Raw genomic sequence first — 17,110 nt, forward strand, 5'->3', positions numbered from 1 at the left:
TTTATTTCCCTGGGAATGGAAAAGGGCAATGCATACTAAGGAAGCCCCAGAAAATAGGGCATTCATTGAATAACCCATGCCTTTCACTGTCCTCTCCGTAAAGACCAAATCAGAAAACTTCATCTCACCAGTCTCTACTACCCTCAACAAAATGAAGCTTAGGAAGCTTTTTTAAATAAGCTTTCCTTATTTAAAAAAAAGTTCTGGGGTAAAAACTGAGCAGAGTGGCTGAATATCTAGAAATAAGAAATCTCTCATTGTGAAAGAGGAATAACTATCCTTCCTATTTTGAAGGTGAAAGAATAAAATACTTTGGTAATAGAGACTGCCAACTGACCCAGAGTCTCCAAAACTTTTGCCTGTTTACTTGCAGGACCCTAAGCCTTAAGAGAGAACATGTCCTGGAGCCAACACCAAATGAGTTTACAGGAGGCCCTCGCTGCCTTACCCTGGGTGAAACCAAGCCCAGGTCAATGCCAAAAGTCTTTTAAAACCTGCAGGTCAAACAAGAAAAAGTTCTCACTCTGCTGAAAAAATCTGAAAAATCAGAACTGCTTCCTGAATATTTTCTTATGGAATCATTAAAAGGGTGAGAGGAATAAAAATACACTTCAACTCACCGATATCCTACTATCTATTATCATATACTCCTCATTAAAACATACAAAAACTACCAATTTCATTTCACTCATAGAAGTTTATTTAATTTAACAGAGCTCTTTAGGACCTGAAAGAAAGGCCATATTCTACATGTACAAAATTTAGCACGCTTTCTCCCAACTTCGGTAATACAAATAATTATTTTTACACCTTAAAGTAAAACTACTATAGACATTAAAAACCAAATTCTATAAAACGATCCTATCTCCCAAACTCAAAATAGGTCCTGATGGACAGGGCTTGAGAAAACAGTGGTTAGGACACGTGAGACAGATAAATTAAAACTTCTACAAAAATGAAAACAAAGAAATACAACAAGCATCTCTGCTAGTCCCCGACTAGGAGACCCTCACATCAGGTTAGACATCTGGGTGCCACGGAGGCTGCGCCAGAACCGTCTGCAGTCATATAGACACCAGAACAAACAAGAGTGTTCAGTGACGGCCTGGCCCAGGGCTCTGCTGACTCAACCTGCCTGATCCTGACCTCTCTGACCTGGAGAACCTCCCAGTGCTTACAAGGCTGTACGATCTACCAAGAACTGAGGCCAATTTAAAAAGGTTAAGGAGAGGCAATCAAAGAAAAATGAATTGGTGATTATGCATAGGCAGTAAACTATGGCTCTTTGGATATTTAAACAGGTTGGCCAATTTTATCTGGAATCAAACCAGTCATTCAAACCAAAGGGACAATATCTACATTGCACTCATTTTGGTTTCTGCCATTAAAATATCTATGACTTATGCAGGCACCCTTCCAACATTAGTTTATGGAAAATCTATTTAGTTTCTCTGATGAACATTAGATACTACAGTTAAAAGGGGAGTTCTGACTTCAAGGTCTCTATTCTTATTAAACAGAACTGACTAGCCATCTTTCCTTCCAAACATCATCCGAGTGCAGAAACTTTACTTATTGAGATGACCACTTCATGCTGGCTGTTAACACTATAGATCCTGAGCTCAGAGGGGGCCGTACCCCTCCATGACTCTACCTTTCTCTTTCTGCTACATAATTCACGGGTGTTTAACAGGAATATTATATACTTGTAGATGTATACAATATATATACACATGTGTATATGTAGATATTTTTAAATGAGCTCAATTATTTGTCTTATGAGAACCCTGCTTTTCCTCCCTTGTTACCACCAAATAACACTTCCCAAGTAGGAGTATAAACAGAAAGGGCATATCCTCAAACGTGTCCTTTAAGACTTATCAGACTATTCCTATCCATGCAGTAATCTCTACTCTCATCAAAAGGGGACTCCTTCAGAACATAAGAGATAACTTTTGTGTAATGAAGACCAAAAGAGGGAACTCAAAGTTGGAACTGGGCAGAGTGAAATTAAGACTTTGCAATCATTCTCCTGACTGACTCATAGGATAAACAAGTCCTAAGTTACTGTACTGTGGATGAATAGAAAAGGCAGTACTACCACTCCAGGAGGATGTAAACCAGTAAGAACATAAAATACATCTTGGACATCATGAAATATATAAAATGTTGTGATATCGAATATTGATGTAACTGTAATATCAATCTCAATGTAATTTTCACCTGATTGATAAGAAAAACTAAAGTACAAAGATATAAACTTGTTCAGGGTCACAATGGAAACAGGACACTGAGATTATAAACCCAGGTTTTCTGGTGTTTTACTTCTGGAATCTAACATGAAATTTAAAACTTTGGTTAGGTCACTGAGTCTTCTGTGTCCATCAGTAAGTGTGACTTATGCCAACAAATGAAGGCCAAACAACCCAGGATGTGAGAGGATCGGTATTACATCAGAATGAGAGAGCATGCAGTTAAAACACCACCAAAAAAAGGTGCTATATTTAAATTCCACCTATGTTGTAGGAAGGGCCAGACTTCTCAGACTCCAATTAAACTTGGACTTGGAAAAAGCCAACTCATTTTTTTCCAGGAGAACAACAGCAGCAACAAAAACATCTCTAATACTATAAAATCGAGTTAAACTTCTGGTGATTAACCAAACTTAGTGCCAGGATAGTCTTACCAAGCATCATAATCGCTTTTAAAACAGCAAACACTGCTCCCACTTCGATGCTGTTGTGAGCAGCAGCTAAGAGGTGTCTATCACAAGATGATCGTATTCCAGGGAAAGGTTTGCCTATGAAAATAACAACAAACCCTTAATGTCTCATGATCATCATGAACAGTCTTTTTTAACCATTTACAGTCAGCAGGGCTTTTCACTGTCAGACTGTGGGTGCTTACTTGCCATTAGCTAGCTTTAACTGATGATGCCTCATGGATTTACTAAGACACATTGCCAGTACTCCTTACTTAACCTTTCCTTTCAATCAGCGTATTCTTTGGACTATAAGATGCACCCCCGCCACCGATTTGGGAGAAATAATGGTTATTAATACTGCTGCTGAGTTCTGTTTACATTTACATTGGTGACATATTATGTTATTTATGTTATTAAACATTTTACCACATTTTTTGCTTCAAAATTTTTTCCCTATTTTCTTCTTCTAAAACCTAGGTGCATTTTATGGTACAAAAAATACTGTCTTCACTCCTGAGAGAGGTGTCAAAAACATTAGTAGGATTTTCATACACTTATGCACGCACACACACCCCAACATGGAAATGATCTCTAGGAACAGACTTCACTCACATGCTCAGCTCACCTTACTCCCTTTACCTGAGTAAAAGAGTAAATGAATCACCACTGCCCTAAGCTGCTCTGATGTGGTTCATAACCAACATGCACGGTGTGTTAGAGGATCACGCTGCCCTGCAGCATGGCTTGGCCTAAGAGCAAAAGTATTTTTATTGTTTGTTAACTCTGGATTTGAGTTTCTCAATACATCCGGGTATGACGTCATGGGAGAGGTGCCGACAGCCCTCCCGGTGGCGTCCCTGCACCCCTTCCTGGACCGGAAGCAGGCCCACCAGAGTCAGGGAGGAAATTACAGAATGGAGAGCCCACGTGGTCATTTTAGAACCTGCAGCTCCCGATGAAAATGCCATCACAGACTGCTCGGCGCTCAGCTCACCGGTTGCCTGGGGTAATAAGCAGGCGGGGGGAGCTCGGAAGAGATGAAGCAGGAGCCGGCATGTCATTCTCGCCCCAGGCTCAGCGTCTGCGTCTCCACAAGCTGGGGAAGAAGGATGTTGAAAGCAAGTTTTCTAACATACTCAAGAACATATCTCCAGGTTTTCTATTAAGTGACACTTTCTAGAATAAATAAGTAAATGTTCCTTATGGTAAAAAGTAAGGCATTGGCCATGCTTTTCTGAGAAACCCGGATGTCCATGCTTCCTCAAAACGGGCACTAATATCCATGGGGATTCAAAGCGCTTTGTGTAGAACAAAATTCACAATCTTGTCATCTTTCCCATGATGCCACACCACTGCCCAATGCACCTACCCTTAAATGCCGCTACTCACAGGGTTTTCTTAGAAACCACCCCACCAAGACCACAACCAAACAACAGAGCCCGTCACCTGCTGCGAGGAGCGAGGGGAGCGCGACGTGCTGCACGACGTCCTCCAGGGAGAAACACTGTCGTGCTATCAGAATAGCAATGAAAGTAGCTAATGAATCATGGAATGAAAGGTCACTCACCTTCAAGAAAAACATTGACATGTTTTAATACCTAACACCCTCTAAAGTAATATCTAAGATTAATATCTAAGAGAATGTAGGCAACCCCAATAAGGTCTCAGATCCCCAAATGAATGAAATAACTTGTCAAGATTATTATCCTCTAAGCCTATTTCTACTTCATAAGACAAAGAATGTGGTTCCCCCACATCCCAATGGTATAAGAAGACACTGAGCTTTATCTTGAGTACATATAATTGAAAAAGAAAACAATAAAAAAGAAAAATAAAGAAATCCCTAACAAATGTAGCAGAAATAAAACTTGTCTGCAGAACTCAGTATGCTCTGTCATTTAAGGGCAACCTAAGTGGAAAACAAGCCTCAGTAATGTTTCGAAGTTCTTCTTAGGAATAACAAACACTGTGTTTTTAATATACAGTTAGATTTAAAGACAACTCTGAAAATTTACAATTGACTCCTAAATTTTAAAAAGAAAAGAGGAAGAAAATTCATTCAGGGTAAAACCTCTACCTTTACAAAACTCGCAAGACTTTGGCAGAAAATAATAATAATTTTAAAAGTCTATAATAGCATCCTTTATATTGAGTTGTAGTATATGCCAGGGACTATGGTTAAAACTTACAAAGATCACCTCATTTAACAGCTCAGAGGTAAAGTGTAATAAAAACAACTAAGAGGTTAAAGACAATAGTGTATTTTATTTATTTATTTTTTTTGTCTAGAAAAGCAGGCCACAGATAGGAGTTTTAAAGTATAAAATCTTAGGTAGTCACAGAATGAATGGAATAGGCTGGTCCAACCTGTCTTGAGATATCAGAAATGAAAAGTTCAACTGGAAGATAGTTTTTTAAATGTATAAAATGGTGTTACATGTATGATATGTTAACATATATTACACCAAGAAATGATAGGCAAAAATAAAGAATTGAAATAGATTTTTAGGAAATTCCCATATCATGCATGCACTATGATATTTGTGGAAATGCATGATATATAACAGGTATCTCTTCATCACTTCCAGACACAGTCACTAAGATCGACCAATGAATGGAGCCCGGACATTCTTATGCAGCACAGCAAAACCAACCACACTCTGGTGACTGCTTTTAGAGTGTGAAGGAAAAAATATTTTACACTTATTTCAGCTAAAGGTTGAGCCAATTAAAAAAATTATTCACAAATCAAATATTTAATTGCAGTTGAGTTTTTAAATGAAAAGAACACTTACATCTACGGTGCAAAGTACATCATTAAACCCCCACACGTGATTTGAAGAACAACACAGAGCCTTCAAAACTCCCAGCCACTCTGAACTAAGAACAGTGCAGCAAGCCGTCAGCTCGGAGGAGAAATTGGCTATGTCATTAATCCTAAAAAGAGAAAAAGAATATACGTAGTAGGAAGCAATACAAAGAACTACTCGTGTGACATACTTAATGAACATGTATTTTACTATCATCAAGTGAGCCATTCACTTCTTATGTTCAAGACTACATAATTAATGCTCACTTGGCAAATCACCTAGTAGAATCTGAGGCCCAAGATAAAAGTAAATGGCTTCAAATGCTTTCTGGTGTTTAATGACGGTGAGCAACGAACAGCAATCAGTACAGTTGTCAATAAGCATATTTTTAGTTCTATGAACAAATCTGACCTATACAATTAACTTTTAAGCACATCAAAAAAAGAAAAAAATTAGCCCTGGCCAGGTTGCTTAGTTGGTTGGGACATTATCCCATGCACCAAAAGGTCCAGGGTTTGATTCCCATTCGGGAGGTACCTAGGTTATAGGTTTTTATAGGAGGTACCTGGTTGGAACATGTATGGGAGGTAACTAATTGATGTTTCTCTCTCTCCCCCCGACCTTCCTCTCTCTCTCTAAAATCAATAAAAACATATCCTTAGGTGAGGATGAAATAAATAAAACATGAATTGGTTAAAAAAAAAAAAGAGCATTAAAAAATTAAAGAAATTTAATTTAGGTAGACCTAAATACAGTGTTTTCAAAATACAGGTAATTTTTATTTTTATTGTTTATGTTTTTGTCTCTCGAGTTAGGGAAATCATAATATAGAGCAGAGTGAATTCAGGAATGAAAGAATATGGAGGGAAAGAAAAAGCAGCCATGGCTGGCGTGGCTCAGTTGGTTAGAGTGTCAATGCATGGACCAAGAAAAGGTCCTACGTTGGATTCCCAGTCAGGGCCTGTGCCTAGGTTGTGGGTTTGGTCCCTGGTTGGGGCATGAGTGAGAGGCAGCCAATCGATGTTTCTCTCTCACATGAGTGTTTCTCTCCCTTTCTTTCTCCCTCCCTCCCCACTCTCTAAAATTAATAGGTATGTCCTTGGCTGAGGATAAAAAAATAATAAAAGCAAACAATGTCCAAATGTCAGCGTAAGTAATTACTAAAGAAGTTAATTTCAACGCAGCACCAAAGCAACAACTGTGTGGTCAGTGCTAAATTCCAGGGCAACTCCACTTACCTTCCAGCATCCTGATGGCCCATACATACATTCATGAGTGTATTGCAGACGAAGCTGTAGCGATTGGCCGCGTTGTCGCTGAGGATCTTGCCCAGCATCGAGTAGTTGATGCTACGGGCTGAAGGATTCTCAATAAAATCCATCATGAAGTCCGGATCCCATCGCAAGTTAGAATTGGCAGGCATCACATTATTATATATGGTTTGCTTAACTTTTGAACAGGCACTACTGAGGTTACAAGAAGAAGAGTTAAAAATAAAAACAACCTAGAATAACTAGAAAGTTAGTTCGTTTAAGGACAGATCAAATGGCAACACCTATAATGTATTTCTAGAAAAGATTCACGTTGTGAGTTCTTGATACCCATTTCTTGATAATCAGCACTGAGCACAGTGCCTAGAATGTAACAATGGCTCAATAAAAAGTTGCTGAATGAGTCGAAGAACAAAACAAGAATAAGACATTTGGTTACTAATCATAACTATTGTCTAAATCTTTTCACTGAAGGATACAAATTTGCCATCTGGAGTCAGGACCTATTCAAAATGTTAGACATTACAGGAGTCCTCAGTGCTTTTAAAATCTCCATTTTTCTGTCTTAACTACTATTGCCAATTTTCTAGTCAACTTTTCTGTCATTCTTATTTAGCAGTAATTCCTAATTTGCTTCATGTTCCCACTAAAAGTGAAACAAAAACCAACTCTGCTCTTTGCTGGTCCCCTCCACCTCTGACTGTTTGCCAACGGGACTCGGGGCAAATAGTAAAGCATTGTGTCTATTTTAGTCAACTTCCCCTTTATTTTAACAAGCTATTTGTTCCTGTCTTTAGAAACCAAAAGAATCCTGCTTTTCCTTCTTAGTTTTCATAAGACTCAGCCTCTAATTTTCCATCATTAGAGACTTCTCCTGAGTTGATTCTCTCCGACCTCCAGCCTGGGTTGCTTAACTTTTCTGAACTCTATGGCTCATGGTGAAGTCTCCTCACCCTTCCTTTCTATGCTGCCTATTTCATTTACTAGATTTTTTTCCAGGTGAGCTTCTTTCTATGTTTTAATAAAGAGTTAGCTGCTACCCAGGCCCCTCTTGAATTCTCACCACTCTCTGTTGCAGGCATATATAGAATTAAGGAAGTAACTCGGGTATTTTCCTTCTGAAATTACATGTATCAGAAAACCTGATGGAGTAATGAAAGCAACACACACCAAGCCAAAGTGACTTATGTTTAAATCTAGTTTCATCGTTTATTAACTTATGCTAAAGAATAATCATTTGTTGATAAGAAAAATCATTTCTGCTTCCTGGGGTTGTGGGGAGGAGTAAAGGTCTTAATGGAAATAACCCAGCGCCATGCTTGGCCCAGGCAGCTGCTCAGTCAGAGGAAGCTGTGAATTTGCTGTTCGCCCCCCAGACAGAGGGTGTTCGGATCCGATCATTAACACTGGTTTAAGAGCTTACTAACAGAAATCTCCCTGCATGTCTAGCTTTTGTTTGACCACGTTTCTCAATCCCCAACTGCAAATAATGTCTGCCTTCCACATTTCCTAAGACAGCTGCATTTCTCTTCCACTTTATTTTTTTTTATCCTCCTTCAAGGATATTTTTATTGATTTTAGAGAGAAAGTAAGAGAGGGAGGGAGTGATGGAGGGAGAGAGAGAGAGGGAGGGAAGGCAAGGGAGAGGGAGAAAGAGACTGGTTGCTTCCTATATGCACCTTGACTGGGGACTGAACCTGCAAACTTTTGGTGTACAGGACGGCACTCCAATCAAGTGAGCCACCCGACCAGGGCATCCCTTCCACTTCTTTAGCCGAGGAAACTTTAGATGGTGTCAAACAATGTACCCCTGTACTGATTCTGAGTAGCCCTCAGTTCATTGTTGGTTTCCTAAATCTCCCCACAGCCAGTGCGAATGGCTTAAATCAACTCATTTCACCTACTTGTACTACTCCACAGGAGGTTTAGGGCTCAAATAGGCAATCTGGGCTCTTGGGAAGTTTGCTAGTAAAAACAGGGCTGTTGCATAAACCAAGTCATAGTCGTGTATGAGAAAGCTCTCTAAAAACTGTAAACCAGAACCGAAAGAGTTCTGCAAAGAAACAGCCACAGGGTACTATTACTATTACGTCATTTCTGTGCCGAGATGTTTCCTAAGATTCACCCCAACTTTCTATAAGGGACTATTTAGAAACCATTAAAAGTATCATGTTATCTTTGTATATATCCTTTATCCAACAGATTTTTTTTTTTTTTGAGTGTCTACTATAAGCCAGACACTCTCCCAGGTCCTGGGATACAACAGTAAAGAAAATCGAAGTTTCTGCTTTCATTTTTCTTCTAGGAACGGGATGGACTATAAACAAGTGTACAGTTTATTGGGGTTAGTAAGTGCTAAGGTTCAAAGAACGACAGAGTAAGGGGCAGGGTTGGGGGGGAGGGGGTCGGCAATGAAGTGTGGAAGGGAGCATGCAGATAACTAGGGAAGAACTCAACAAGAGAGGCAACAGCAAGTGCAAAAGCCCCAGGGCAGGTGCTCAGAGTGTCTGGAGACCAGTAAGGAGGTGCATGCAGTTAGAACAGAACAGAGGAAAAGAGGTAGAAGAGAGCATCAGACTCAGGAGAGCCTAAAGCCTACTTAAATACTTTGGGGATTTTTAGTCTAGCACATAAGAAGACATTAGAAAACTTTATTATTCTTGTTTTAAAGGATGATTTTAGTGGATACGTTTAGTAGATTTGCTCAGGAGAGTGAAAGAGGCAAGCAGTGGAAACAGAAGAACTGTGCGATGGGCTAACCAAGAAATGCCCACGGTGGTAGTGACAGAGCGTGAAGGGTGGTCACAGGACTTACAGACAAATGGGATGCAGGATACGAGGGAGCAAAGAAAACCGGCATGACCGATCATGCTTTCCCTATTTCCTTCTAGACCCTAAAATCAGTTTGTCAGCTGTTGTTGTCTCCTACAGTTGATTATCCAAATTTCCTAAAAATAACATTAAATAAGTACGTATTTTCCAGCACCTGTCTACCTGTGGGGGTGGCAAGTACTAAGATGCAGAGAATGAAAGGGAGTCAGAGATGCTGTTTGAAACAGGGTGGTAAAGGAAGCAGGGAAGCAAACAAAGTGAGAAAAGGGGAAACAATGTTCCAAGTGAGGTAACAGCATGTGCAAGATACAGAACATTTTCTCTGAAGTTTATCTCAAAATTGCAATCACAGTTAAACATGCATTTGTGATAAGAAGTTATAGCTACAATGAAAGGCAACAATATGAATTCAGGCAGATACAATTATGATTAACTTTCATTAATGAAAAGGATGACGATACTGGTTCGGTCACTAACAAACGGAGGCATAATCCTACGCCTTTTCTTTTGATTTTCTGCTACCCACCTGAAGAGGTCTCCAAATTTACTTCTGAGGTGGCTACACGACACGTAGAGATCATAGAGGTAGGCTAAGATGCATCGTTCAGGGGAGGAACACTCTGAGGGGTTCACAACATGCTTCACCACACCGCACAGCCTATGGAAAACATGTGAGGAAATGAGATGCACATCTGTCTAATATATACATTTCTGCTTGGTCTTTTAGAGTGAGACCATGTCCATGAGTTTCCTGTGTAAGAAAAGATATCAGATTGTTAACACTAATCATCATTACAATAGTGAGTAATTGAGTAAAATATCAGTTTATTATGATATTGAAATACTAGGTATTTTTTTTAAAACTTCAAAAATGTCATCAACAACAAGAAACAACAGAAATTCCTCCACACAGAAGGTGTATATTGATAAATCTATAAATTAAGTGGCTGTGATCAGAATACAAAAGGAAAGCTGAAGTAGAGAATCTTCCTTCAGTAAACATTTCACAAAATCAGTGAACTTTCAAAGATCCCCAAATCCACTTCTTTGTTAAGGACCAGTCAGTCATAAGTACACCTGGGAAATCCATTTTTAAAACCATGATTTGGTTCTCACATAAACCTGGTGAATTAATTCATGGTTTTAGTTCACATTCTTTTTGTTTATCCAAACTAGAAAAATTTACTTTAGTTTATCTAAGAATTTAATGCCCCCCTTCTTTTTTAGTGACATTCTCTGTAAGTATTTCAGTTCGAAAGTACCATTACTACTGCAATCTCTGCCACTGTTACTAAATCATGACTATGATGTCTTTGGCCATAGATCACACAACAAAAAAGTTCGTACAACACAGAAGTAAACAAAAATGGTCCACTGACCTATTTGTGAGTCTGATTCCACTACCATCTTGTATTTTGCTACAGGTTTCGGCTGACAGCAGTGTTATAGATGACTCAGATTATTAAGGCTAAAATGGGCTTTAAAAATTCATCTTACTCATTTTACAAAGAGGGTTCTAAGGCTCAGAAAGGTAACGCAACCTGCTCACAGGCAAAGGGCTGGTTCATAGTAGATTCATGAGGAGAGCTCAGATCTCTACACTCCTAGGCCAGAGCTCACTCCACTATTCAGGGGACTGGGCGAAGCCAGAGGGAGCCTAGGTGTAAAGCCGAGAAAGAACCACAAATTCCAGAGGTGAACTCAACAAGGTATGTGAAGAAATGGCAACAAAGTATCCCAAACCCTGTAAAATGACATTAGCAGATGAGGCCACCAGGCAGCTGACAAAAGCTATCAATTACATCAAAAGTGTCACACAATTATGAAAAATAGATTCATTTGGATGTTAACTATATAAACAAAAAATTCCAGACATAACCTAACAAAGCAAATAATACTTGTAAATAAACATTTATTAAGAGTTTGCTAGGCATCAAGAGTATAACAGTCAATGCTGTCTCAATTTTTTCATTTGTTATAGGTAAGAAAAACATTTTACACTGAGATCCAGTATATTCATTTGTGTAAGTACAAAAAAAAAATAATAGTTTGAAGTAAAATATTTACCCTTATTGTGTATGATAAAGTCAAAATCTAATAAAGTTAATATTAAATGATTTTATATTTACAAGAACACAAATTTAAAATGCCAAAATAAATGATATTGAAATAAACTGCAAAGTAAAAACAAAAAATACTTGTCAACACCTATTATGTTCACTCCACGAGCAGGTAATGAGATTCGTGCGGGTTAAAACCTCTGGCATCCACGAAATGGCATCAGATGGCTCCCAGTTCACAGGCTGGTAGCGATCTGGGAGGTGCAGTGCTGTGACGGGTGCATCACTCCACCACGCACGTCCTTTAACGAGCCAGACTTTCTGTTTCTTGACTTGTAAAACAGTGTTGATTACTCAACCTTACCGGGTAGCTGAATGTTATTAAACAGTCCTCTATTTCATGAATTCTAACATATTTTCTCACATTTAAAATTATCTGGGATAGTTCAGATTTCACTTAATAATCTATGTATACAATTCATGTGATGGCATTTCCTTTCCCCCTCCAAAAGGTGTTATTAAGTGGATGCCACTCTAGAATAGAAAATAAATTGATTACACGTACTAGTTAACAAAAGAGTACTATAGAACCAAAGGACCTCATGTCTCTTTTGAGCCCAGTCAGAAAATGGAAGAAAAAGAAAAACAGGTTGCTTTTTTAAAAATATAAAGCCTGGGAAACGAGTCTTCTGTTGACAAAAAGGAGCTTAGGATAGGGCTTTTGAGAGCTCGTCCCACTTCTCTGGTCCCTATAGGCTCAGTCTCTGGTGGGGGTAATAGGCAATTATTTAGCTCACTAGTAGTAGTAGTAGAGATAACCTAGGCCTACAATGAACACAAACCAAAAGATTAAGAATCAAGAAAGTCACTTGTTCCAGACTGTCTTATCAGAAGAGGGATTCCACTTATTTAAAAAATGAAAACAGAGAAGTAAATTTCTAAGAAGACAATGCACACAAAGCTTATTTGGTATTGGATTCTCAGAATATAAACTGAAATTACATGGACAAAAAAGTTGTCATGTATGCACCATTCAAAATTATCCATGATGCTCAATGGGTAGCACAGATGACAGAGTGCTATAAATGACTGGTTTTAGTCACAGGAACTAGAGGGAGGATGTACGGCAAGAGGGAACACAGAAAGGAAAAGAGAAAGGGAGGAAAGGAATCACACGTTATTAAGAAAAACATACTATTTTCAGGCTTATACTTCCTTCTTGGTACATGTTTTCTTGAAAAATTATTCTTTAGCTATGCTATATCTTTTTATAGAAATAAACATCAGTACTATTTTTCTCTTAAAACTACTGTAATATTTTCATCACAAGCTATACATTACAGAATGTGTAAAATAATGATGTTATTATATATACTAACCCTTCAAACACCTGGGCTGTCTGGTCGGGATTCAGGATCAGACAGCTATGGTACCGCCTGAGCACTGCCACAATGCAGACGCAGAGGCCCGTGGTGTAGCTGCCTGCCAGGCTGGAGGACTTCAGGAGCAGCTCGGCTTCTACAACACTCAGTTCATTCAGCAGCTACAAGGAGAGAAACGACTGAATGAAAATGTAGCTGCCACAGCAAATAAGAAAACATTTATTTTTAAAAGCCATGCATAGACTGAGTTATTCTAGTAATACTTGATATCACATCAATCCTTTATCTGGCTGCTCCAGGACTATATACATATACAACTAGTCTCAGAAAACATATCCCAGTAAATTAAAATGGCTTTTATTTTTAATCCTTTATCAAATTATGGAGTTTTTCTTGTCTAGAAACCATGGCACATCATGCAATCAGGAAGCAGTTACCAAACTTTATGGCAGTCTGAGGTTCTAGACTGAATAATTGCAGAGAACATCCTACCTCTCACTTTTTTTCTCCTTTTCCCCTTCTTTTGACTAAAAAAGAGATTTTTCAACCATTATTTTCTTCTTATTAAGAAAGCTAACACCTCCAACAGAATAAGCAATAAAACCAACTTTCATTTTCATTTACTAACAACATAAGATAATAAACTCAAGTATATGTACAAAAATATAGCAGAAAAGAATAAGACTTTAATTTTTTTTGCTCTTAACATAAAATATACTCTATAATAAACAGCAAAATAAACTTTCACCCTTTCCTAAACCAAGTAACAAAAGACAAAAAAAACTGCACCAAGCCCTGACTGATCTGGCTCAGTGGGTTGGGTGCCATCCCACAAACTCAAAGGTTGCCGCCAGCTTGATTCCTGGTCAGGCACATGCCTGCACTGTGGGGCCCGGTCCCTGGCTCGGGGGTGTGCGAGAGGCAACTGATGGTTGTTCTCCTGCACATGTATGTTTCTCTCCCTTTACTCCCTCCCTTCCCCTTTCTAAAAATAAATAAATAAGATCTTAAAAAATACCCTTAAAATACTCATATTTTAAAATGACTATTATATATTTTAGCACAGTATTATAATTATTTAATTGAAAACTATCAAAAAAAACTGCAATTAAAATGCTAGATGGATAGATGTTTCAATTGTTCAAAAACACATTGGGTGTCTCATTTTATGTTGTATGGTGCCTGGTAGATTTGTTTTCCTAAAAAGGAGAGAAGCAGTGTCTCTCTGACACCTGTATTGCGAAGTCAATTAGTCCATTGATGTTCAGGGCTGGCTCCATGAGGTCAAAGATGAGCTGAATGTGGTGAGCCAATGGGAGGTGATAGGATGTCCCTGATGCAAAGCTTGTGATTTGTTCCAGCACATTGTTAGAGATCTGCGCAAACAAAAGTGAAAATAATTTTAAGACCAGTATTCCAAACAATTTATTTATTCAGTTCTTTTAATTTTTTACTAATATATCTGAATTTATGTGATTCTACTTAGAAGTTAAAACATTTCTACAAAAAACAAAATCATGTACAAATTGACTTCCTTACTATAACTATAATTTGAATAAACCATATTGCCATTAAGATTTAGACCCAACTACCCTCAAGGCAGAACAACTATAAGTATTAATTAATTTCCAGATAACACATATTTGAATATCAACAGTTTTGTGAATTAAAAGTTTATTTTCAATTATATAGTATTTTATTTGTCATCAACAGATTTCTGTCTTGTTAATAGCAATGTAGGACCATAATGTAATAACATAAGTATTGCATTAGGAATTTTTATACAATGGTGATATTTTTAGAAGATAAACATATTTTCATAATAAAAATTAATTCTTCTGATAGTGACAACCTGACACTTCAAACTGAACTATTAGACAGTTTGAGATGCTCCCAAATATGTTTTAAAAACCAACAAATAGGTATTAAAAGCAACTACAGCTTGAAACATATACTGCAGAAAAGGCTTTTAAGGAAATATGAGAATCCACATGCATAAGCAGCTGCGTTAAATGGCTACCTGGGATGTCACCTGATGCTGATCAAAATATGAAAGGAGCTGAAGTTTGGTGAACACAGTCTCCAGTGTTGGGAATGCTTCCTGCTTGCTCTTCCTGGTTTTTTGTCCATCATCTCCACCTAAACAAACACACAGTAGACACATTAGCTTCATTTGCACAGAAACTCTTGGCTTCTTAATGTTACTGTTTTTATTGGAACATACATACACATGAAAAAGTACATAAACTTTATGAATTTATAAAAAGTAAATACACTCAGATGATGAAATTCAAACATGAAGTCATATATTGGAATCCCAGAAAGTGCACTGGGCCCCTTCGGTCACTCCCCCCACTCCAGGGAACAAGATCCCAAATTCTATCAACTTAGATGGACACTGCCCACCTTGGGACTTTGCATGAACAGAACCATACAATATATACATCTACTATCTGGCATCTTTCACTTAACACTGTGTTTCTAAGATTAATACATCTTGTTGCAATTTTAATTTGTCCTAAAAATTGGTAATTCCCACTTGTGTACAGTATTTCCATGTTTGACTATACCGCCATTTATATATCCATTGTGGCACATTGTTTCCAGATCTCAGCTGCAAAGAGAAACACCTGCACGGACATTGCTAATGAACTGACTTTTGAAATAGAAAGATCTCAGCAACGAAGGAGAAAAAGTCACCCAGGCTCATTCTGATATAATAAGAAGCTTCACTGGCATCTTCTTAAAAGACTTTCTATGATAGTTTCCTCAAACAGCTGAGTTCATAAAAAAAGGAAATTTATACAATTCCTAACTTTTTTAGGGGTAGAGAATAATAAAATTCCTCCACATTTAACAGGAAAGTGTTTCGCTTAATCAATTTAGCATAAAGAAGTTTGAAAAAATTCCAACAAAAATTTTTATAAATACTGCTATCCCAGAAGAACTCTTGTTCTTTGTAAGAATTTAAAAGATAACATCCAAGAAATAATTAAATCCCTTTAAAAATATTTCTGAACATATGTATTTATAAAAACAAATGTAGAAACACAAAGGAAAGGCTGGGCTACATGATCTCTAACAAGGGCACTGCCCTTACACCTTTTTCTTCCCCTTTACCCTGTTCTGCCCGCCCCACCCCGCTTCCTCTCTGGTAACCATCTATGTTGTGTCTAGGAGGGTTTGTGTGTGTGTGTGTGTGCCTAATCCCTCACATCTTATTTGAAAAAGTTTAATTTCAGAGAACAAAGGTTACTGCACACCTCTGTTAAAAACACAAGAAAGATTTCAATGAACCCAAAGATATTTTATTAATGACAAATGCAATGGTGTTAAAAATAACACTAGAGGAAAAGATACTTCTCTTTTAATAATAAGCACTTATAGTTTAAGCCCTCAGTGCCTTCCCCTCAAATATAAACCCAGTCTGTTCGGTCTTTATTTCCTACAACAAACAAATAAACAACTCCCCATACCAGAGTGAATCAGAATTAAAAGGTGCTGAGTAACATGAAGTATAAGACTGTACCACTTTTATCAAATAGCACCAACAATAACACAAAAAGGAGAATCAGTAAGTTCATTAAACATACTTGTTTTCTGATATATAAGCTCAAAGTTACAAATTAAATGTGGAATAATGCCTTCAAATATAGCTGCTCATGTGTCATAAGCATGTTTAAAATATCCAAGTTTTGAATTTTTCATTGACTAACATCGCCGATCCAAGGCTGAAAGCTCACATCGACAGTGTTGGCTATAATGTGCTTTAAAACTGAAGTTAATGTAATGATTTACTCCTTCCTGGGACCCAAGCAGAAACACAAACAAAAATAACAGATATGAGGAAGTAGATCCAGCGTGAGAATTCACAAATGCATGCTTTGTTTGTTTACGCTAATACTCTATTTATTTACATAGAGCTGACTTCTTGAAACCTTTATAAAAGATACTATTGATTCTTGATAATTTGTATTCAAATTATTGAATACAAATTATTGCATTCAATTTGTATTGAATACAAATTACCTTTGTAAAAGATACTATTGAT

The 17,110-nt window shown here is 37.7% G+C and overlaps 2 protein-coding genes across 3 annotated transcripts in view; one reads left to right on the top strand and one right to left on the bottom strand.

Moving 5' to 3' along the window:
• MED12L (mediator complex subunit 12L) overlaps positions 1 to 17,110 on the bottom strand; it is a 315,205-nt gene that overhangs the window by 59,165 nt on the left and 238,930 nt on the right. For both annotated transcript variants that reach the window (XM_053667213.1, XM_053667212.1), the window contains 9 exons: positions 15,080 to 15,198; positions 14,292 to 14,435; positions 13,057 to 13,220; positions 10,144 to 10,275; positions 6,753 to 6,980; positions 5,500 to 5,641; positions 4,151 to 4,271; positions 3,699 to 3,800; positions 2,687 to 2,800 (listed from right to left, as the gene is read on the bottom strand). In XM_053667213.1, the coding sequence (XP_053523188.1) occupies positions 2,687 to 2,800; positions 3,699 to 3,800; positions 4,151 to 4,271; positions 5,500 to 5,641; positions 6,753 to 6,980; positions 10,144 to 10,275; positions 13,057 to 13,220; positions 14,292 to 14,435; positions 15,080 to 15,198 (1,266 nt within the window). The remainder of the gene's footprint in view (positions 1 to 2,686; positions 2,801 to 3,698; positions 3,801 to 4,150; positions 4,272 to 5,499; positions 5,642 to 6,752; positions 6,981 to 10,143; positions 10,276 to 13,056; positions 13,221 to 14,291; positions 14,436 to 15,079; positions 15,199 to 17,110) is intronic.
• P2RY12 (purinergic receptor P2Y12) overlaps positions 1 to 17,110 on the top strand; it is a 47,248-nt gene that overhangs the window by 13,617 nt on the left and 16,521 nt on the right. The window contains exon 2 of the mRNA XM_037136105.2: positions 11,599 to 11,641. The gene's annotated coding sequence lies outside the window, so the exon portion shown is untranslated. The remainder of the gene's footprint in view (positions 1 to 11,598; positions 11,642 to 17,110) is intronic.

This window comes from Artibeus jamaicensis, unplaced genomic scaffold (assembly GCF_021234435.1).
Source record: "Artibeus jamaicensis isolate MK-2021 breed Jamaican fruit bat unplaced genomic scaffold, CSHL_Jam_final contig_466, whole genome shotgun sequence".
Classification (NCBI taxonomy): Eukaryota; Metazoa; Chordata; class Mammalia; order Chiroptera; family Phyllostomidae; genus Artibeus; species Artibeus jamaicensis.